General features: G+C 37.3%; 1 protein-coding gene across 3 annotated transcripts in view; it reads left to right on the top strand.

The window, feature by feature from the left end:
• Positions 1–24,692, top strand: part of OXR1 (oxidation resistance 1) — a 443,572-nt gene that overhangs the window by 226,348 nt on the left and 192,532 nt on the right. For all 3 annotated transcript variants that reach the window (XM_056128833.1, XM_056128624.1, XM_056128686.1), the window contains exon 3: positions 12,910–13,112. In XM_056128833.1, coding sequence (XP_055984808.1) covers positions 12,910–13,112 — 203 coding nt within the window. The remainder of the gene's footprint in view (positions 1–12,909; positions 13,113–24,692) is intronic.

Here is a 24,692-nt window from a genome sequence, read left to right as displayed (position 1 = left end):
TCTTCTATTTAAAACCAACATTTATTTTCTTCTGAAAGCGTTTAGGATGAGAATTGTTTCATGTTAATTAATAGGATGATTTCGTATCAGTCAATAAAGAAGCAATGGGTTAACCAGTGATGTTTCCCCTTGAGTTCCTAAATTAATATATAGATAATAGAGACCTATGTTTTCTTTAGATTCTTTGCCTGTTTCCATGGCTTCATTTTGGGAAATTAAGAGGAGAGATCATTGTGCTACATGGATGCTTTCACTGTAGACCATTGTCATTGGCCCAGACTATTACCTGCTAAAGCTGTTTTGATTTAATTTGGAATTGCCTGATGTTGTGCAAATGGCAGTACTACGTTTTAATTAGCTAGTCCATATGCTTTATGTTGATGCTTTGTAAAGGGTCTTTTCAAAAATAGATTTCTTTAATCAGCATTGTTGACTAGGGGCCTAATGTCTTAAAATAGTCTTATTTATACTGATTCCTTCTTCCTAAAATGTATAAACGAAGCACAACTTGATGTGGCATTACCATGTTACAAATCATTTCATCAAAGGTAATAAAAAATAATATCTCTGTGATTATTGTGAGGGACTTTAAAATTTGCAAGAATTTGATTTCCAAATCCTGCCAGCCCTAGTCTTTGGGTTTTCATAATGTGTTTCTGCTTTCAGAATTTTCTAGTTGAAAAGCTTTGAAGGTCCATGGAAAAAATTGAGCTAAATTGGAAATTTGTGTCAGTTCAGTGAATGCTTACAATGTAGTGGTATAATTAGAAAATACATAGAAAGAAAGACATAAAAATTTTTACTACAATTAGAATTTTGACTGATAGAACTATAATGTGAAAAAAGTACTCAACATAGTTATTTCTAATTAATGAAATAATTTTACTATTAGCTTTCTTAAAAGTGATAAATTCTGAATTTGAATCCAGATATTGATTCCAGAGTCTTTGCTTACTACCACTTATATTTTTGTGTAAGGATATCAATTTATCCATGACAATTTATGTGAGGCCCAGTTTCTTGAGCAATTAAGAGGCTGAATGTTGTAACTAAAGAATGGAGTACTGCTCCTATTTGCCATATTATTGATAATTAAGACAGAACAATTTCTTTTTTATATACAAGTTTCAAAACAAGTCCATAGTGGGGAAAGCAGAAGGCTATATTATAGAAATATTTTATTTATTTATTTATTTTTTAATTTTTATTAATGAAATACTATGAGGTATAGTTGTAGACTTACAAATTTTTGTGCTTGGCTTTCGATTATACAATGATCAAATTCCCATCCCTCCACCAGTGCCCATTTTCCACCACCACAGATCCCAGTATCCCTCCCACCCCTATCCCCCCGATCCTACACTGCCTCCGTGGCAAGGCATTCCCTTTTGTTCTCTCTCTTCTTTTGGGCGTTGTGGTCTGCAAAACAGGCATTGAGTGGCAGTCATGTTCGGTCCATAGTCTACTTTCAACATGCATCTCCCATCCTGGGAGGATCCTCCAAACACCCTTTATTTGGTGCTCCCTTCTCTATCTGAGCTGCCCTTTCCCCTAGCATGCCCGGCTGGCCTTCTCCTGTTTTGTTACTTTATGTCCCCCCAGATGAATGCAATCTTTTTATGTCTATCCCTCTCTTTCTGACTCATTTCGCTTAGCATGATACTTTCCATGTAGTACCACTTGTATGTAAATTTCATAACTTCATCTTTTCTAACAGCTACATAGTACTCCAGTAGATGTACCAAAGTTTCTTTAACCAGTCATCTGTTCTCAGACACTCGGTTTTTTCCAGAGTCTGGCTATTGTAAAGAGTGCTGCAGTGAACAAACAAGTGCAGATGTCACTTTGACTATACTTTTTTGCTTCTCTGGGATATATTCCCAGGAGTGGTATTTCTGGGGCAAATGGGAGCTCAATTTCTAATTTTTTGAGAATGGTCCATACTGTTTTCCAAAAGGGCTGAACCAGTCAGCATTACCACCAGCAGTGAAGGAGGGTCCCTTTCTCGCCACATCCGCGCCAGCACCAGTTGCTTTTGTTCTTTTGGATGTGGACCAGTCTCTGAGATGTGAGATGATATCTCATTGTGTGTTTTTTAATTTTTTTATTAGTGAAACACCATGAGGTACAGTTATAGACTTATAAATTTTTTATAGAAATATTTTAAATTGATCATTTTGCATGCTTCCTAACTGTCCAAAGTCACTCTATTACTTTAATTTGAAGATTTCTTGTGATTTGTTTTGTGACTACATCCTGTGGTGTTCAGGCTGTCCTCTCAGTAGTTGTTCCTCATGGTGCTTGGGGTACCATATGGGGTGCTGGAAATTGAACCCAGGTTGATGCAAGGCAACAGCCCTAACGGCTATACTAACTCTCCAGCCCCAAAGATTTATATATATATAAACCTGATTATACTATTCTGTCACCTCTTGTTATTTTTTTTCTGAAATAAAGCCATTCATTGAACAGTGTATTTGCTTGGTGCCAGTAACTATTTAATTATACTAATATATATATAAATGTAGATATACATATATATATTCACACATACACACACACAAAAGTGTGTTAAGTCATAGGAATGCAATAGAGAGAGACTTAACCATGATTCTTATGCATGTAGGGACTGAGCTGGAAGTGAGAGCTACTCAAAGAAAATGCTTCTCTCCTACCTCTTTTTTCTGGACTGGTAGGGCATAGGGAAATAAAATTTAAGGACTTGCATATCTTTTTCATGAAAGGTCAGTACAAGATGTTCATTTTTTATGTCAGAGCTTATTAAACTCTGGAGATACAGATTAGTCTTAGATTTAATTTCTAGCATGTTAGAATAATATGAGACATAATAACAACAAATTCATGTATACAGTTAAGTGATCATATACTAGACACTGGCCTCACCCTTCACAGAGTGATATTCAATTGCATTTAATATGAGATTTCTAGGAAATCATTTCAACTTATCATTTTACCTGTAACTTCATTTTTGAATTCTCTTTTCTTTAAATGACTAAGCTAAAATACTTAAATTTCTCAAAATGAATATAGGGCTAGGCATATATCTCATTATAAAAAAGCTTCTAGTTTTAATGTCCCATTAATTGTGTCTTTAACTATTTGAACTCCAACCAGGTACTTCTGTTGAAACATTTTGCATTGTTTTGAAATTGAAAAAGAAGATTTTGTATTACCTGATATGCCTGATTGAGATTTTATGTCTTAATCATTGTATTTAGGGACACAAATAATATGGCTGCAGGATTAGAGAAGAAGCTGCTTTTGGAACATTCCATGTCCCAAGGGATTGCTTTCTTGTATTAGTGCCTAGTTTTCCAATCTGTCTATTCTTCTGGTTAGACTTATGAATAGGTTCGTGTTTTGCTGATTGGGGCTTTTTTAGCTGCTGATTTTTCATCAGATTCTACAGGAGGGGTAACAAAAGCCCTTAATTTTGCAATGTGAAGAAGCTTCACATTTGCTCTCAAATGCTCTTTTGAGTGACTTGAGATTTTTGCAGCAGCCACAGTATCCTACTTGGGAAATCAGCATTCTCAGCAGCTTTAGTACTTCAAAAAATATCCTTACATTAGCTCTTTTAGGAAGCAAGGAGACAGCTTTGCTAACAGTAATGAGTTGTGCAAACCACAGATGGTCTTCTTGCTGGAAGTTACTGGAAAGGAAGGCAAGTGTTGAATCTTTGAGGGCATAGCCATTCACAAACAGCTATGTGATATGTGTGTATGCTTATTTGTGTAGGTACACAACACATGAATGGGGCAGGAGTGAATGTGTATAGCTGCCATGTTTTTGCATCTTCCTATGGAGCTTTAAAAATGCTTTTATTTAATCAACCCACTGTATGCTCATGGCAGTTCTCAAGTAAAGCAAAGAGCATGAAAACTGCTGTTAAGGATAAGAAAATGGACAAGACAGTCTATGTACTTTCCCATGTCACATAGCTGGTAAGTGTTGCAGCTGAAATTTCTCTCTCCTAACTCCCAAGCCTGATATTTTGGTCAAAATGTTTTTGTTGAATTTCAGCTTTCAGAACTCCTAGTCCTATCACTTTCTCTATGCCTCAGTTGGTCCTTCTTGCAAATAGAAAATATACCTATCTTGTATATTTATTGTGATCAATAAATTAATGTGTGAATATCACAGAATCTATATTTAGAGTAAGTGGTTAATGACTGAATTTATGGCTATTTTGTCTAGATCAAAACTTATATGATGCTACTGCCTGCCAAATGTCTTAAGCACTTTTATAAATGTTAATTAAGCTATCATGTCAATTTTGTGGCATAGACTGTAAATGCCTTTGTCAAGCCAGACGGAGGGTGAGAAAATTAGCCAGGATCACACAGCTAATAAATACCAAATTAGGAATTCAGTACCGGGGAATTGGAGTCTCGTGTCCAGTTAGCACTCTGCCATTGTTATTGAGCTACACAGTCACATATATGAAAATATGGCTTTAGCATGTCAATACTCTACCACCTTGAATTCCTATGACTCAGGACATATTCCCATTACACTAGAGTAAACCATATCAACTCTTGCTTCTCTCGCCAGGGACATTCTAAAACTATAGAAAGTGGATAGCTGAAGGCTCAGTTTTCCTAAATAGTTATAGAATTTAAGTATATACCAATTACTTAAAAATTCAGATACAAATTGAATTTCTCTGGATTAAAGAAATAATTGCAGATAAGAACTCAACATAATTTTATGTGTTTAAGTCAGATTCAGAATTTGGCTTAGGTTTCTGGTAAAGTTCTTCATGCAGCATTGAGATAGACTGCAAAATCATTAAATGATGCCAAGCATGATAGGTTAATAGATAAAAAGCATTGTTTGGTTATGACTTAAGTGGAGGATGGTAGAAGGTTAGAGATAGACATTGAAACCCCTATAATATGAGGGAAAGGGGAAGAGAACAGCAAAAGACTGGTGCATAATAATATTATAATAAAGGGCTGCATAGAAAGAAGAATCCAGAAAGTTGATCTGTGATGAATGTCATTGAAACAGAAAATTAACTCAGATCATTGATACAAGAGCAATGGAAAACCACATTTAGTTAATGTTGGTAGCAAACCTGGATTTGTGATGTTCATTAACTCATAGAAACCAAAGAATCATGTATTTCACTCAAATTATTACTCAAAGAGTGAAATATGATGTATGTTTCTATTAAATTCAATAGTTTATGCAAGAATAAAATCCAGCTGACTAGTATCATACTACCAGAATCATTGTGTTTAAATTGGTGTGTTGAATATTTTGGACCAGTTCTTTTTTTTCTCCTACTTTCTAGACTTGGTATTTCATCACCGGTTTGCTAGGATTTTCCTTCTTGGAGAACTAGTGAAAATTGATATGAACCCCATTTTTGCAGAGAATGAATGGCAAAAACTTTCCAATTCTTTTTTTGCCTCTCTGGGATATATTCCCAGGGGTGATATTGCTGGGTCAAATGGGAGCTCAATTTCTAATTTTTTGAGAATCATCCATAATGTTTTCCAAAAGGGCTGAACCAGTCAGCATTCCCACCAGCAGTGAAGGAGTGCCCTTTCTCGCCACATCTGCGCCAGTACCAGTTGCTTTTGTTCTTGTGGATGTGGGCCAGTCTCTTTGGTGTGAAATGATATCTCATTGTGGTTTTGATCTGCATCTCCCTGGTGATTAATGATGTGGAGAATTTTCTCATGTGCCTTTTAGCCATTCGGATTTCTTCTTTGACAAAGTTTCTATTCATTTCATCGCCCCATTTTTTGATGGGGTTGGATGTTTTTTTTTCTTGTGGAGTTCAACCAGTACTCCGTGGAGGTGGGGAATGGGCACTGGTTAAGGGATGGGTGTTTGGTCATTGTATAATTGAAACCCAAGCACAAAAATTTGTAAGTCTACAACTATACTTCATGGTGTCTCACTAATAAAAATTAAAAAAAAAAACCTTCCAATTCTTGCATGGTTTTCTGGTCTTTGCTTCTCTTTCTGAATTTTCTGTTTGAAATCAGTCCCACACAACTGTAGGCAAATAATCTGTACGATGTGATGGGTTCCTTTGTATTTTGAAAGGTAGCACAGGGAAGACTGCATTGCACTTCACAGCACCAGCTCCCGTGTGCTCTTGTCAGAAGCGCTTCCTCCAACTCATACTCTAGAATGTGTGAAATCTCCCCCAGAATGCAAAGCCATCCATGTAGGCTTCATATTTGCTATTTTGGTGCTGCAGGGAAAGATTCTGAGACACCAACATCATTTCCTCAGCATCCCTTGAAAGCTGGAGAGAAATGATGACATTCTCTTTTTTTTATTATTATTAGTGAAACACTATGAGGTAGAGTTGTTGATTTACAATTTTTTGTGCTTGAGTTTCGATTATACAATGATCAAATACTCATCCCTCCACCAGTGCCCATTTTCCACCACCATGGATAATATCCCTCCCACCCCCATCCCCCCCATCCTGCCCTGCCTCTGTGGCAGGGCAATCCCTTGTGTTCTCTCTCTCCTTTTGGGTGTTGTGGTCTGCAAAAGAGGCATTGAGTGGCAAACATGTTCAGTCCATAGTCTACTTTCGACATGCATCTCCCCTCCTGGGAGGATCCTCCAAACATCCTTTATTTGGTGCTCCCTTCTCTATCTGAACAGCCCTTTCCTCTAGGATACCCGGCTGGCCTCTAAGTTATGGAGTAATCCTCCTGGTGCTGATCTCAGCTATTCTTGGGTATTAATCTCATACTTTGTTACTTTATATCCCCCAGATGAATGCAATCTTTCTATGTCTATCCCTCTCTTTCTGACTCATTTCGTTTAGCATGATACTTTCCATGTTGTACCACTTGTATGTAAATTTCATGACTTCATCTTTTCTAATAGCTACATAGTACTCCATTGTAGATGTACCAAAGTTTCTTTAACCATTCATCTGTTCTTGGGCATTCAGGTTTCTTCCAGTTTCATGATGACATTCTCTTACCTCTGTTATAATGAGGGCAGTTTTTGAATTCTCTGGATGGTATGTGTGGGTACTATATTAAGTGGTTTCACAAAAGTTATTTACTTAATCTCAGAATCTTCCTGGGTGTATGTTGTCCCCATTTCTTAGAGGGGAAAATTGAGTTTTATGACATATCCAGCATAATCACCGTGCTGAAAGAAAGTCTTGGAATACTGAAATAGTAATATTTTCTTCTCAGAATTTTGATAAAATATGGCCTTTGACTTCCATACCAAAGCGGGTAGCTCCTTTCATTTATTTCCTTTTACCCATCTAAGACACTGGCATTCATTTTCATTTGGAAATGCAAAGCATGTTAAATAAAGATCTTCTTGGTGTCTATGAAGTGATTATTCTTGTCTCTATTTGTGATGTTTCATTTGCTATCAATGGGTATTTTATCTCATGTACACCTACATATTCCATTATGCTATATTTACAGTTAGCACATTTAATTAAGAGCATTGTTAAAAATGCACAAAGACATCCCCTTTCATGAAATTTGGGAATTGAAGGTAGCATTTAGCGGGTTTCCTTGTCAACCAGAGTAGTCATTTTTAGACTCCTTGGAGAGTACTTCAGTTATACAGTTCTGCTTTCTAAGAACGTGCAAACCCAAGTCTTTTCCTAAAGCAGTCCTGCACACCTCCTAGCAGGATTTCAATCTTGCACATGAACTTCTGTGAAAACCTGATACCATTCATGTTTTGATAAACAACAGTGTTTGATGGGAAGGGACAAAATGAAAAGAGAAAATACACAAGAATTATATTTATTTTACTTGCCTTTGTAGTCCAGAGCTATTTCCTTTGCTCAATTCAAAGAAACCATTAAAAGGATGTGTGGGACTTTATGACCTTTGGGATTGATATAAAACTTCATCAATTCTATTATCTAGCTCTTATCAAAGCTAAGCAGTCATACCAATTCACCTCCTAGATGAGACTTTAATTTAGCAACTGATCAATTCTAAAACAGACTAGCATAAAATATAAGGAACCCCTGACAATAAAATAAGCAGTTCTGTAAATTTGAGCTAAAACATCATCTTTACATTTTGAAAATAATCTTTGATGAGAGCCAAAGACTTGTTAGCCTTCTTTCTCTGAAATCTGCAACTCCTTGCCATTAAATCCTTGATCATCCTTGACTTTTAAAGCAAAATTCTTTGACATTGAAAGTGATGTTTTAAGATAAAAAAATTGATAGATACTTGTGATTTCTTTTGTTATCTTTTGTTTGTTTTTGTTTTGGGGCCCCACCCAGCAGTGCTCAGGGGTTACTCCTGGTTCTGCACTCAGTAATTACTCCTGGCAGTGCTAGGATGACCAAATGGAAACTGTGGATGGAACCTGGGTTGGCATACAAGGCAAATGTACTACCTGCTATACTATGTCTCAGCCCCAAATGATGGTGATGTCTTCAAATTGTAGGTCTAATGCAATATTTCTTAGACTGTACAGTGTTTTTTTTTTCTCAAAAGTTATGTTGGGACTAATTTACTTTTTCTTCAGCGACCTAAATGTTCCATAATTTGTGCTTCTTACTTTTTAGCTGACTGTGGTATATTATAACATATAGTTCTAGTCAATCAGCACTAGACTAAGACAAGCTTGGTGCTATTAGTAAAATCAAGACATGAATAAAAAATAGATGGCTATGTGTGAAATACCTGGTGTATTCTCAAGTTTACTGCACATTAGATAACTTTTTAATGGCTGTTCTTAAAGAACATTGCATGTACCTTAACCTTGAATTATAGATAACCTTACACTTAATTTCAGCAAAGCACTATAGCACTCATCCTGTTTGCGTAGGGCCCAGGTCTCTGAGGCATATGTCAACGCAGGAAGAACAGTGGAATCAAAGAGATGTGCCCAGAGCTGGAGGTTTTCATCCTATTAGCTATTTCTCCGACAGTCTTGAAGGTGTTCTAAGCTGCTCTCTTCCTCCTGCGCAACTCAGGTGCCAGGTCATTCATCATGTTGACTTCTCGACCTAGGTACACATAACTGTTGCATTCGGAGATGGTCGTTCCGTTGAGAGCGAATGGAGCATCAGGAACGAGGCTGTTTCTCATAAACAATGTCTTTGTAAGATTCTACTGTAGTCCGACCTTTCCACACTCACAGTTGAAGTCGGCCAGCATTTGTGCCGCTTGGCTAATGTTTGGTGTTATTAGAACAATGTCACCAGCAAAGCGGAGGTGATGTAGTTGCCGACCATCTATCTTCACAACCATTTCTTCCCATTCCAGTCATCGCATGATGTTTTCGAGGCTGGCACTGAGTTCCAGTGAAATGGTATCACCCTGCCGAACCCCTCTCTTGACATTGATGATTACCTCAGAGACCTGGGCCCTACGCAAACAGGATGAGAACGCTATTTGGGTCTCCCAAAGAGGAATTGAAAGAGCTATGCTTGGAGTATCACGTTTCACTCAAATGAGAGAAAAAATACAAAGTTCCGACCTCAGTCGACGATCAGGAATCAGGGACGCTGTCTTGTTTGCCAAGGCGTCAAAAATCAGATAGGCTGGACACGTAATGAGATTTAGAGATTTAGAGACGACTGCTGGACTAGAGATGTTACTGACTGAATTCCACGGGACGTCAAAAGACCACATGGCCGCCCAGCTACCAGAAGGTCAGACTTCTTCATCAAGATCATGAACGATCGGTTTGAGGCTCTTCGTGTTCCTAGAATGAACAGACGCCATTGGGTTACACTAGCACGTGACAGGGACAAATGGAGACGTTACTGGCGCCCGTTCGAGCAAATCGATGATTAACAGGAAGTCAAGTGATCAAGTGATCACTCTAGCACTGTCTTCCCGTTGTTCATCAATTTGCTCGAGCAGGCACTAGTAACGTCTGCATTGTGAGACTTCTTGTTACTGTTTTTGGCATATTGGATACGCCACGGGTAGCTTGCTAGGCTCTGCCTTGTGGGCGTGATACTCTCGGTAGCTTGCCAGGCTCTCCAAGAGGGATGGGAGAATCGAACCCGGGTCAGCCATGTGCAAGGCAAATGCCTGTCCTCTGTGCTATTGCTCCAGCCCATTATTGAGGGTTCACATTAGATCGCTTCTTAATGGCTGTTCTTAAAGAACATTGCATGTACTTTAACCTTGAAGTATATATAAGCTTACGCTTAATTTCAGCAAAGAAGCCATGTTTATTGTTTTTCAGTGCTATATAATCATCCAGTCCTTCCTTTAAACAAACCTTCTCTTGACTTTATTTCTGAATGGCTTTGAAGTTCTATATGATCTGCTCTCATTCTGTATAACCCAACACTTTCTCCTGTGCTCAATCACCTTGTTTGTATTATACAAAAATCCCAAGTTTACTGTTCGCTAAAATGCTGCTCTGCGGATGTTCTGGTGACTTCTTTCTCTAGGTTTTTTCCACAGCCCAGTGGGCTCTTGGACCAGTGCTCGTCTCCATACAGGAGGATTCACCTACATTTCACTTCCTTGCCTCTTTTACAGTTTCATTTTAATCTACTGCCATTTTGCCCCCTGGTTTGTTATTTATTATTTTGTACCAATCTCCCTGTATATAAGAGGGAGAACCCCATGATGGTGGGTGTTTTGCCTGTTTTGACCACTCTATCCATGATACTCTTAATAGCAGATGATGCAGAATAGACATCCAGAGATTGGGTAACGCATTCCTTTCTGCTCATTGAAAACAAGGGTATGAAAATGGGAAAGCTGTTTCTAATGGAGAATGTTTTCTTTTCAGATTCACAGTAATTTGGTCATCTTTGTGAGGCTTGAGGCTAATAATTCATTCATCATCTTTTCTTTTTGTTGCAACTGGCCATTCAGTAAATATATATTTTGTTACAAATCAATAAATTCAAAGGTCACTCCATTTATGAAAAAATATATTACGTATAGGAAAAACATGGAAATATCCTATATGTCAGAAATATTTGTCTTTAGATTTTCAAAAAACAGTTTCATCCCGGCATACCCAGAAGAAAAAAAAAATCACAAAGCAAATTATTCCTAGAATAGCAGAAAACCTTTCAATATCTGCATCAGTGTAACAATTCTGCTCACTTATCCTGCCCACATTTTTAATATATCTGAGGTAGTTTTGTTTCTACTTGAAATGTACATAAATGGAAGTATGTAGTATTTGCTTTATTTTTTACCTTGACCTCTTTTAGCCCAACATTATTTTTATGATAACCATTCATGTTGTTGTAAGTAACTGTAGCTTGTTTGTATTGATTTACAAATTTCTATTTTCCAAATACCTCAAAGTGTATTTACTCATTTCTGCTGTTCATAGACATTTGGATTGCTTTTGGTATTTGGTCATACAAATAGTGCCTGTGTGAGTATTTTGACTGCTTTTCTTTGATTATATATACATTTATGTGCACAAAACTTGTGTCAGATGTAGACTTGATGTGAGTTGATGAGTCCGGAGTTTCTTGCCTAGAGCTAAGCAGATCTTGCTAGACATTTTTCTAAGGCACTTGCATCATTTTTATAGACTTGATATTATGTGTTTCATGTTTCTGCCATGCCATTTTGTTGAGCATATTATAGGTATCATGGTTTTTTTTTTACATTTCTCATGACATGTAAAATGAATCTTTTGAAAATCTGGATAGAATGAGTCCATTTTCATGACTATTGAGTGGAAATAAGCAGTGTGTCGACTGGGGAGAAATCAAATAGTTGATATTTAAAGATTAAAATTTAGTAAATGCTGCTTTCATGAAATAATCTTGTATTCATTGACATAGTCTATCTATTAAGAAGACTTTTGCTTGAATAAATTTAATTTCAAAAGTCCTTACAAGAATCATTTACAAATAGCCCTCTCTGCTGACTGGTGAGGTTATCATGGCATCAGTCTTAGGAAGCTTCCCAACAGAGATCTTCAAGTTGCATGTTGAAGCTTGTGTAGATTCTTTACTGGGATAGGAAATAGGTGTTAATATGCTGGACACGCCTAAGTAGAGAAGATCTAGATGTACCAACGTTTTTGTAAGTAGCAAATGTTTTGCTGTCATCACTATTTCTAATAAAACTGCCAACTTATTTTTTACAGCGTCTTAAGACTGGAAAAGTAACAGTTTGTTTTAATCCCCAGATGTGCTAAGGGCCAATAATCAGCCAGCTCAGTGTTTCGTTACATTTAAAAATCAAGCTATACAGCTTAAAGTGACTGAATTTAACTCAGATAATTCACCAATTACTTTTATATCGAGGGAAGCTTTCTCAGGGCTGGGTGAAGAAGATGTTTTATGGATGGCTTTTTGCTCTCTATGGTGGACCTTATGTCAACCCATTAAAATCTAGACATGAGCAACATCACCGATACCACTGAAAGCATTTGGAGGAAGAATACAATTTCTTTATATTAATAGATAAGGAGTTGCTAGAGACTGTTTCGTCATTCCTGTTTAGGAAAGAACTGGCAGCCTCTGTCAACTCAGACAATCATTTCATTATCCCTTTGGGGGTTATAGTTGTTTATTTCTAAATAGCGTTTTACTACAGCATTAAAAAGTGTTTCTTTTAGAACTAAAAGCAACAGCCAGATGCATTAATATTTTCTGACAGCATGTTTTAATATGCAGTTTAAAAAATTGACACGTTTCCTCCTTTTAAATACATATCAAGAAAATCATCCCAAGCTGATTAGGTAGAAGAAGAATGTTTCCCCAGTTTCAGAAATATCAGAAGAATTCAAAATACTGTAGGAAGGTCTATAATTTCTAAGTAGACTCTGAGTTATTTCAAGGTCAAATATTACTCAGTTTTTGAAGAAAAAAATATGATGGAGATCAACAAACCAGAAATGCTGAAATACAGACAATGTCTCTCGAGTCAGTCAATAATCACAGTGTGTGATTGTCTTTGCCTGTAGGTTGAAGAAAAAGTCCCAGTCGGTGGATATTACTGCTCCAGGATTCAACCCTTTGGCTGCTGCAGGAAAGCAAATGCCACAAGCCAGTAAGCCCCCTGCACCCAAGACCCCCATCATTGAAGAAGAGCAGAACAATGCAGCCAACACTCAGACGCAGAAGCACCCTTCCCGGAGGAGTGAGCTGAAGCGGTTCTACACCATTGGTGAGCACCTGACGTTTCACTTATGCATCACTTTGTTGAATCTCTTGCGCATTACTTCCGGATGTCTGGGAATAGATGCAATCTATCCTGATGGTGCTGTTCGTGGGCCTCCAGTTCAACAGCCACTTAACATGCTTATCTTTCTGATTGGTGATTTTCTTACTTGAAATGGAAAAGTACTGACAGCCGCCTGCAAAATTAAAGGAGAACCAGCTTGAACACTTTCTAGATCCTAGTCTCAGGAACAAACTGTGTTTTTGGCTTTGGGATTGTTTTGTTTTGTTTTTCAAGCATGTGTACTACTGTTCTCACTCATAGAATCCTTCAGTGAGTGCTGAATTTTTTGTTTCTGTTCTTTTCCTTTTTCCTGTAGACTTTCATGTCCCTTACCCCATTCCTTTAAGTTGTGAAGACAATAGTTATTGTCAACCTGTCACTAACAAGTCCACCGAGAAAATGGATATTACTTTCTGAGGGAAAACAAGTTCCACGGGGCCTCTATTCTGGCCTTTCTTTGCGTTTGTTTGTTGGCTTGTTTTGTTTTGGTTTGGGGGCCACACCCAGCAATGCTCAAGGCTTACTCCTGGCAGTGCTCAAGGGACTATATGGGATCCAACCCAGACTGCCAGCGTGCAAGGCAAGCAAGCACTCTCTCTGCCCTACTCTCGCTCCAAACCCTATTCTAGCCTTTTTTAACACTTCACTTTGGTGACACTAGAGTGATTCCAGAACCCAGTGTGTAAGAGAAGAATAAGCTATAATGTGGCTTTGCAGGCCACTTATCTGTTTTCCCAGATATAATATCAGCAATCTTAGAAATTTAACCATTGAGCATCTTAGTCAAAGGTCTTTTGGAGTTAAACATTGCTCTCTGTGGTTATTTAGACCAGGGGTAATGTACAGGCATGTTCGCAGGAATGGGATCTATGTTTTGATTTTTGTGTATTTCATTTTGGAGAGATTTGGTCATATCCAAAAATTACTAGTAGAAACTGACTTTCAGGGGTGACTAATGTTTCTCTGCTCACTTTTTATTTGGCAGCAACCACATCATAACTGAGGCGTTAACTTGGAATATTTGACACTTTTCATGAGATATTAAACTGTTCCCATCTAGAAATGATCTTTCTAAGATAAGGTTCTAGTTCTGATTCTCACAAGTTTCTTTGACTCTGTCCAGTTATTTTTCCATATCTTTGAGTTAAATCCTTCGATATGCCAAACACAGTAACAGCAAGTCTCACAATGGAGACATTACTGGGTCCGCTCGAACAAATTGATGAACGATGGGAGGACAGTGCTATAGTGCTACGGTGGATTAAATCATTTCCCTTCAGCTTAAGGAAATGTCTCCATCCTGGCTTTGTGGTGCTTAGAAATCAGCTCTGAAAACCACACTCCCCACCCTCTTTCTGAGTCCCCTATGTTTATCTATTCTCAGGTTTCCTATTTCCTCCTCAAATGTTCAATTTTCATTTTGGTCTCAAAGACCAGTTAGCATGGCCTTTTAGAAAATTGATTGTCAGTAGCATTGATTGTGAGACTGTGTAGCAGGTTCATATTTATGGTGTTCAGATTTTTGATAGCAGCAAGAATCAGATCATATCATTCAAAGAAATCTGCCAGCTAACACACTCATCAGTCAGCATGTCCTTTTATTAAAAGGTGCCTTTTTCTCAATTTGTGGTTTATGCAGCTGAAAATACGGGAGCCCTCTGGTGGCCATGTTGAGTACCACATTTGATAGTCAAAACGTTTGGATTAAACAGTGATGCTGGGTAATGATTAAGGAATTTAATTTTTGAGTTTTGCAAATGTCCTTAGGGTTAATGAATATGTTCAGTAGCTTCTCTAGAAATTTTCTTTTAACTTTATAGATATTAATAATTAATCTATGTTAGTATTTTTTTCTTATTGAAAGAAATTCAGGAAAGAGTAATTAGAGCCTCTTTTTATAGACAAGAGATGTAGGTTCTTAATTATTCTTTTAAAAAAAGAAGCATATTATGGCCATGTATGTAATTCAGTCATGAATTTAAATGTTTGAGTTTCTGGGTTTAACCCCCCTCCCCCCACACACACTCACATCAGAAGCATATTAAACTTAGTATAGTATCAAAGTAAATGACATAATTTAAACTTGCTACTTTTTAAAATACCTAATACATTCTGCCTAATATTGTTTTTCGGCACTTCACAAGTACATACACACCCACTTACTCATATATGTATATATACATAACCCAAATCTTACCAAAATGAATATAACCCAAATGAAATATCTTAAATGTTTCCTTCCTTATCTATTATGATCACTGTTGTTCCATGAATTTCATATTTTAATGCAGCTTCAACTAACTAAATTGACTACAGAGACCACTGATGGAGTATGACCCTGCAGTTTGAAAAATCCCTGGGCAAAGTATTTCAAATTTCAGATACTTAATTTTCTATTACTGTTTTTTAAATAAAAGTGTTAATTAGAAATAGGTAAGGTAAAGGCCCTCCCGTTGATCATCGATTTGCTCGAGCGGGCCCAGTAACATCTCCATTGGAGACTTTGTTGTTACTGTGTCTGGCATATCGAATACTGCATTAAAAAATAGTGAACTAGTTATGGTGGGCCAGTAAATGAAAAGACAGTAGAATTTTTCCTTAAAAGTTTTGCTTCTTCTACTGAACTTTGACACTAAACCTTTATCCTTCAAAACTATAGTAACTATATACAGATAGAGAATACCAAATAGTAGACTCCAGGATATCCACTACTGTGTAACTTTGGTACTTCTAATTTAGATGATTACATGTAAAAAGAACTATAAATTAGACATAGAGATAGCAAAGCAAATATATCTCACAGCACCCAGAAATGTCATTGTTCTTTTAGATAGATCTATTCAAATGCAGGTAATATCTGTTCCTCCCTGTAGAATTTGAATCTTAAATTCTATAGAACTACCCCCACCCCACCTCCAGTCTCAGAGCCTCCTTACCTTAACAAAGAAATACTATCAATTTGTCTATGTTCCAGAGAATTGCATGATTTCATCATTCCTTATAACTGCATAGTATTCCATTGATAGTATGTATCTCATCTTCATAATCCACTAATCTATTATTGGTCATCTTGGTTGGTTCCAAATATTAGGTATTGTACTAAGCGCTGCAGTGAATAATGGTGTTCATATTTCTTTTTGAATGAATATTTTTGTGTTCTGTGGAAGATACCCAGAAGTGGAATTCCTGGGTCAGATGGTAGCTTAATTCCTAGTTTATTGAAACATCCATCCTGTTTTCTCTAGGTGTTGAACCACATGATATTTCCACCAGCCACTGGATTAGAGTTCCTTTTTCACCATATTTCTGCCAAAACAGATTGTTCCAAATATTATTGACGTGCCATTTGCTCTGGTGTGAGAGATGATATTCCTAATATTAAGTGTGAGAGGATATTCCTAATAATAAGTGATGATGTATAGTTTTTCATGTGACTATTGACCATCTCACTTCCTCAAAGAATTGTGTGTTGGGGCTGGAGCAATAGTACAGGGGTAGGGCATTTGCCTTTCATGCAGTCGACCCGTGTTCAATTCCTGACATTCCATATGGTCCCCTGAGTAACCTGGAGCATTACCAGTTGGAACAAAGAAACAAAACCCCTGAGCATTGCCAGATGGACCCAAAAAGCAATAAATAAATAAGTGTGTGTTAGTTTCCTCTCCCACTTTTGGACATGGGTTTTGAATATTTATTTGTTGTTTTTGATCTTTGTGAGTACTTTATCTGTTCTCGATATCAACTCTATGTCTGATGTGTTGGGTATGAATATTTTCTCCCATTCTATTGGTGATTTTTAGTTTCAGCCTGTATTTCTTCTTTATGCAGAAACTTTTTAATTTGATGTCGTCCTATTTGTTTGCTTTTCATTTTTGCCGCCTTTACCAATGGCATCCTATCACCAAAGACACCTTTGAGGGCCAAATCCTGTAGCCTCCTACCCATGTTTTTGTCAGTGTACTTCATAGATTTCAGTCTGATCTCAAGGTCTTTGGTCCACTTTGAACTGACTTTTGTGAAAGGTGCGTAATATGATTCCAGCTTTAATTTTTTACATATGCTTATCCAGTTTTCCCAGCACCATTTGTTGAAGAGGCTATCTTTACTCTATTACATGTTCTCAGCTATTTTGTCCAAAATTAACTGACTGCATATGTGGGGTGTTGCTGTCAGATATTTTATCCTGACCCATTGGTCAGAGAGTCTATCCTTCCTCCTGTATCAGTACTTCTGGGTCCGCTTAGATATGCCTGAGTTTGGAAGCAGGGTCAGCCTGGAGATGTCCAAATGGCTGGTCATGGGGAACAGGGCTGAGTGTGGTGGGGGTCCCTACAGTCTGGATGAAGATGAATTTATATGTCTGAGCCTATAAATTGGGTGGAGCAATAGCACAGCGGGTAGGGCGTTCGCCTTACAAGTGGCCAACATGGCCGACCCGAGTTCGATTCCTCCGCCCCTCTCGGAGAGCCCAGCAAGCTACCGAGAGTATTCGATATGCCAGACACAGTAACAACAAAGTCTCCAATGGAGACGTTACTGGGCCCGCTCGAGCAAATCGACGATCAACGGGAGGGCCTTTACCTTTTATTTAAGATCTTGTCAATAAGGAAGATTTCTAAAGAAAACTAAAACAAGTTTAGAGAAAAGGATGATAGCACAGTTACTGTATAAAAATGTAAGTTAAACTTTTATTTATTAGCATCTTTCAATATTGCCCTATCTATATAAGTATTTAAATTATTTAAAAATTTATCAGGGTTCTAACATATGAATTATAGTAATCTGAGTAATCAATTAGACTGGGTTTAATTACAGGGCATTAGATATATTAATAGTAGGTTTTCCAGAGAGTTGTTACTGATTTTTGTGGCATAGGATTGGTTTATGAAAAAACTAAAGGAATCAGTATTTATAGTCTAAAGGAAAAAATGACTGAGAGTAAATATAATGATATTCAACTTTTCATCATTGTTTTGAAATGGCTTACTGGTCTTTTTTTTTTCTTACCAAAGAAATAATAAGACACATGGGCTATGCTTTAGAATAGAATATTGTAAAAATATCATGGGGACTAGAACAAATTTTAGAATATGTTACAGTAAGTTTTTATTTCTTTTATTGCTGATACCTCTATAGAATGTGCTGGAGCAGTAGCACAGTGGGTAGGGTGTTTGTCTTGTACACAGCTGACCCAGAATGACCCCAGTCCGATTCCTTTGCCCCTCTCGGAGAGCCCAGCAAGCTACTGAGAGTATAGCACCCACATGGCAAAGCCTGGCAAGCTAGCCATGATGTATTCGATATGCCAAAAACAGTAACAAGTCTCACAATGGAGATGTTGCTAGTGCCTGCTTGAGCAAATCGATGAACAATGGGAAGGCAGTGTTACAGTGCTACCTCTATAGAATAATTTGGGGTCACTTGGCTTGGAGGGAAACGTGATCAGATCAGACCTCAAAGGTTCTAGGTGATTTGGGTTCATGACATGAGGTCTGACATATGGTCTTCAGACAAATGCTTAGTAAATTTCATTTGCTCCCATTGTCTGGGTTGGATCAAAGGGGAGGAACTTGACAGCTGGAGTCCTCACTGGGACCTGATGTCTTAGTTGGAGTCCTTGCACCTAGAATTTCAAAGTGCTTTGACTGATAAAGGGAAACTGTGAAATGGCACTGCTGCACATAAGATCGTTCTGTAAAACTGTGGTAAGTGCCTAGAACTTGAATATTAGTGGGCTTGTTGTGGATGTTGTGCATGAAAGGTGCAGCCTAAATAATGCCTGAGTCCAAGTTTTCTTGGAGCTAATTGGAAGCCTCTTCTATGGATCCTTGTGTATCTCATACACTTCTTCCCTGTTGAAATCGATTGTGGTTCCACAAGATCAGCTGTTACGTCTTGAACTCTCTGACTCTGCTGAGACTTACTCTGAGACCCCAGATCTATATTTCAGCCATGACTGCCTTCTATTTTCCCAAGGGCATCATTAACGATGATGGACCTTGGGTTCTATGTCAGCTTTACCTTCTGCCTTGAATTTGAGTTCAAACAAACTTGCCTCGTCTTTTGCCATACTTCGTCAGGCACCATTCCATGGTACTAAGTCTCTAAGTCAAAGGGATTGTTTGTGATTACACTGTAAATAGGGGCAAGTCCAAGGGGGAAAAATCTTGAAGAATACTGACTAGTGGTGGAGACTACAGCCTCTACACGCATCAGACTGAGTTTTCTCTCAAAAGACAAACACAAAAATGAAATTAGACATAGACATGATGGATGATTTCCCAAATGCGTACTATTGATAGAGGAACACATCCCTTGCAAAAGGAACCTCGTGAAATTACAGTTTGTCATGAAATTACATTTTCTTTAGTTAAATACAGTGTTCTTCCCTTTTATTTTATCCTCCCCTTTCCTCCTGCATCCTTTTTTCCTTACCTCTTTCTTCTCTTCCTCACATCCTTCTTTCTTCCCCTCCTTTCACGTTTCTGCTAAAAATAAATCATGTTTTGAGAAATGCTGGAATCAGAATACGGATTAACTAAGTATACTTTTAAAAATAATTTTTAAAAAAATCCTCTGGCTTGACAAAATAGATCTGGAGATACCACCAAAATGCAGTGATCTTATTTGATCATCTGCTTCCATAATTGACTACCTTTGAAATCCCAAACTTAATGAAGTACAGTTAAATATAAGTATGTATTTTAACTAACTCCTTATTGAAAAAAGAGCCTGCAGAATTAGGGGTTTCCTGGGAATTCTTCTGAGTAGTAGGCAGAATTAAAATGGTAATAACTATTTTGGAAACTCCAAAAAGAGAAAAGCAATACATGCATTTAACTGCTTTATAATTGCAGTTTGCCAGGAATCTTAAAATATCATCATGTAACTTGTATGCCTCTTACTTTGAAACCAGACTTTTTAATTATAAGAATAAAAGAAAAGATCAACTCTAAAGTGAAAATACTGTAACAGGAGAGGGGAAAGGGAAAAAAAAGAAAAAGACTAATTTTTCTGGAGGCAACACATTCTGCAACATGAAAGTAGGTCACTACTGAACTGGAACCTTCTCTCCAAGCTAGAAGATTCTTCATGTAAAAGCAGGAAATCTCTGATTTAATCAGCAGAGTGCAATTGGCATGCCATCTCTGCCCATCAGCACAGACACTGAAATGGGTAACTGCTCTGAGGACTTGAATTAAATTCTGTGCTTGAGAAACATGACTTCCGCTTGAAGTTTGTTCTGTTGGTTTTGTAACTTCTTATATTTTGGGGTTATATTTAGGGTAGACTAGTCCATTGTTCAGTTCCTTGTTATGAATGAATGCTGGAATTCTCTACATGGATCTGTACTTTTCACAAAGGGGACAATGAAACATAGGTAGAAATGCCTTCTCTCCTCCATTTAATATACATTGCATGAGAATGAACAGATTTGTTCTAGGCAGTGAATTTGAAGAAGCTGGAAATCCAAGTTCAGTTTTTGGATGCATTCATTTATAGGATAAACAGTTCTTCTAACACAATATACTCATGTGTGTCTATGTGTGTCCATGTACTGGGGGTACATGAGCTTTTATTGCTTATAATTAAAAATATTCATTCAGTTTAAAATCAGCTTTATATCATGAAACTTGTGAAAACCCACTGTCTGAAACCCTTTTCAACTCTAAGCATAAATAGAAAGCTTATCTTGAAAGAAAGTAGATTGTTTTTTCTCACTATAGATTTATTTAATTTTAGCTCAACTATTACTCAGCAGAAATGATAGCGTAAGAAAAATACTGTTCCTTTAATATTTCTTTAATTCATTGAAAATGCTTTTAAACTTCTTCATAAGCTTATGAACTCTGAATTTTGCCCAGCTAGCAGTTTATTTTGTAGAATTTGCCCTATGTTTGCTTTATTTCCCCTCAGTTGTGCGATTGATTATCTCTGTCAGGATCAATCAACCCAGAATCAAGAACCTCAGCTTAATGATTATTATGATACCTGGATTACAAAATGTCAATAGCATCACATCTCCTCGAAGCTCCTTTGTCTTCCTTTGGTGGCTTGAGTGGCAACAAAATAGTCTTAGGACTCACTGAAAACAAATTATACCTGTCAATTCATTTTATGATTTATAAGCAGGCTAGCTGAAGCTCCACCACTTAGCATTGTGAATTAATTAAAATGGACACTCTTTCATAGTCCAGAAATAATCAAGATCCTGCTTGAATTTCACAAAATTCCTGTTAAAATTAGCCCTGAAGCTCTGTCAGCAATCAAAAGTTGCCCTTTCCACCTACTAACACTTGTAGGAACATTCTGTTTCACCAACCATAGCTAGGGGAAGAAAGGCCGTTTTCAAAAAGATCTGCTTTATGTTAAGTTAGTAGAATTAATGGTCATTTGAATCATGTTATAATCTGCTCAATTTTCTCTAGTATTTCCATAATTAGAATATGAATTTAAAGAGCTCTGGCAGCTTCTGCTTGTTCAGATATAAAACCATTGGTGTCTTTGAGAGATAGTACAGTGGGAAAGGCCATGCACACAACAGACCCAGTTAGGTCCTGGGCATTGCATATGGTCCTCCTGTGCCCTGCCAAGCGTGTCTCCTGAGCAGAGAATCAGCAGATTCTGAGCATTGCTAGGCGTTCCCAGACCCAAAACAAATGGGGGGAAAAACTTATTGGTATTTTTTACATTTTTAGTTAAGCATTTTATTTCTAAAAGTACTCTTTGTTCCCTTTTTTGGTAAGCTAAGGCAAAGAAAGTACTCGCAGGAGGCTACCCTAACCTTCTTCACTATGTAGGATCCCCAAGCACCTCCAGGAGTGAGCCCTGAGCACAGGCACTGGAGTGAGCCCAGCACAATCAGATGTGACCCCAAAGCAAAACAAAAAACAAAGTCAGGGATTACACTTCTCCATGCAGTGTGTACCATGTTCACAAATCTAGTCAAATAGAATTACTTAGACGACATTTAAGTAGTTAAAAGACCCAGAGAGCCTGGGAAAGAAAAGGCTGAGACTGTCTATTGCTTATTTCTTTCAGAGGTTTTGAAGTTACCCTCATGGCAATTCATTCACACCATCAACAGGATTATTATAGATGTTGCAGATTATATGTGTAATTGAGTCAGAAGTCATGTACACACCTACACGCAAAGAAGAGTTGTTTTAAAACTTTACTAATTTAAATGTCATGATCATGTGGACTAGAGATGCTTGGCTTACTTGGTCCACCTTTCCATTTTCTGAAAATAATTCACATAGCTTCAGAACCTGGGAAGCATACCTTCTTTAAGTGGAAACAGAGCAAACATTCCCTCAATTGCATTTGAGGCTTTTATCACCAACCCTGTATCTTTACAGAGTATCCTAAAAGGCTACATCCACCCCAGTTAACACTGATACAGAGATAAAATTCTGCTAAGCAGATGGAAGAAATAGGCTGAAACAATTATAATATCTGAGTCAAAAAGCATGTGACTTTTTAATAAAAATAGAATTTCTGGAATCAGATCATATGTAGAAAATTATCTTAAACAGTTTTAAAGAGGTAAAAATACCTTCGAAGAGAAGTCAGTATGCTCATCTTGAGGGTAATGTTATTGATTTGTTCATATATTTCATGTTCCAGTGTATATTTGGAAATGATAGTTAAATTCCTACCACGTATCATATGAATGTGTCTTTAATAATTTGTATGAATAGTTCCTGTGGGAGACAGGCCGTGTTGTCTGTAGAATCACAGCCAACCAACTTTTATCTCCTTTCTTCCACAGCATTTGGTTATTATTTTGTAACTTGATTCTTCCGCCCCTCTCGGAGAGCCCAGGAAGCTACCGAGACTATCTTGCCTGCATGGCAAAGCGTGGCAAGCAACCCGTGACATATTCGATATTCCAAATACAGTAACAACAAGTCTCACAAAAGAGACGTTACTGGGCCCACTCGAGCAACTCAATGAACAATGGGAGGACAGTACTACAGTGGTATTTTTTAATAAACTGGAGTCTTCTGGCTTCTGCAACATTCTACACAATGGAAAGAACTATATTTAATTTAAAAGAGTCCTGCTATAAATATTTGAAACATTAAGTATATGGAGACTGGCCAATCACCAGAGAAATCTGTATGACTTTAAATAGCACATTTTTAAGCAGCTTCTTTTCTGCATTACAGTGGTTTCTCTTAGAACTTATATTCAAGGATCTCTGAACTTTATTTTGTTGCTTAAACTGTAATGCATTGATATTTAAAAAAAAACACTGATTTCCTCTTAGTTCCGTACTATTATCATCAAGAGTATATTGTGGATAAATATATATATATGTATATGTATAAATGTATACATATATCTTTGTCCATGGAGAGCTAAATTTTTATTACTCAGTTTAGTGAATGTCGCGGGCCAAATCAAAACAATTTTCTTCCCAATTAGTTAATTTCACTGTCTTTGAGGTCTTCAAAATCTTCTAAAGCACCACTCTATGTAAGTGAAGATAAGCAAAAGCTACAGAATAATAGTCACTCCAGGTAGAGAGGTATCTGGTATGATGTTTGAGTCTGCAGGATTTTGCTCTCTGGTTTAAGTAATTATATTTATCTCAAATTACTGATCCTTTCTGGTATGAGAAAAACCATTCTTATAAGTAAATACAGGATGAGCAGAATGGGATAGGAAGAGCCAAAATGATATAATTAAGAAAAGGCAGAATAGAAATGATAGTTCCCGCACTCTTCATGCTCTCCAATTTACTTTTCACTTTCGCCCCTGAATCAGCTTATCTGAAGCTAAGTTCGGTGCAGAGTTTTAATAATGCTTACATTATGTTTTTTTTAAAAAAATAAAATTTATTACCACCTGACAACTGCCAATTGTTGGGATAAGAATGGATAAAGACAAGAGTCTACATGCTAGTCTTGTGTCAATCACTGTCAAATTTTGATTTAATTTTGGTATCTAGGGTGTCATAATAAGGCTGCATGTTTTAGCATATATATTGCCTCAGATTCATATGCATGTTGTGTATGTTGGCTTAGGCTAAGCTGTGTTTGGATGAAAAGGGTAGTATGTTGTTCTGTTTAAGAGCTTTCCGTGCTAGCTTGGTCATTCTGAATAGCTCTTGTGACTTCAAAGAGGTCACTTCATCTGACTGACATCTTATGAGTTTCACCTGGGAGGGGATAGTTACCCTATCCTATACTGGCTTCTGGAATTGTTTTATGTAGATAACATACACACAGTGCTTAGCAAGTTCTGGCTCATTGTAAGCACACAGTAATAATTAAATAAAAATACTAAGAATCAAAACATTGGTGAAGAATGACCTGAGGAAGAATCAATAGGACAAGAGAGATTTATAGAGAGATGCTGTGTATAAGGCTAGAGAAATTGGTAGCCAACTGGAAAAGAAGAGGAAGGTTTCCAGTTGGTTCTCTGATCTTATGTTTTAATTACTTGAGCAGCTTACCCTTTCCAGTTTGTTTATATAAACAAAATTAGTTTCTGCAGACCAGATAAGGGATA

This window comes from Sorex fumeus, unplaced genomic scaffold (assembly GCF_029834395.1).
Source record: "Sorex fumeus unplaced genomic scaffold, SorFum_2.1 ptg000002l, whole genome shotgun sequence".
Lineage (NCBI taxonomy): Eukaryota > Metazoa > Chordata > Mammalia > Eulipotyphla > Soricidae > Sorex > Sorex fumeus.
Note: the sequence above shows the minus strand (reverse complement) of the source record. Positions and strands in the feature narration are given on the sequence as shown.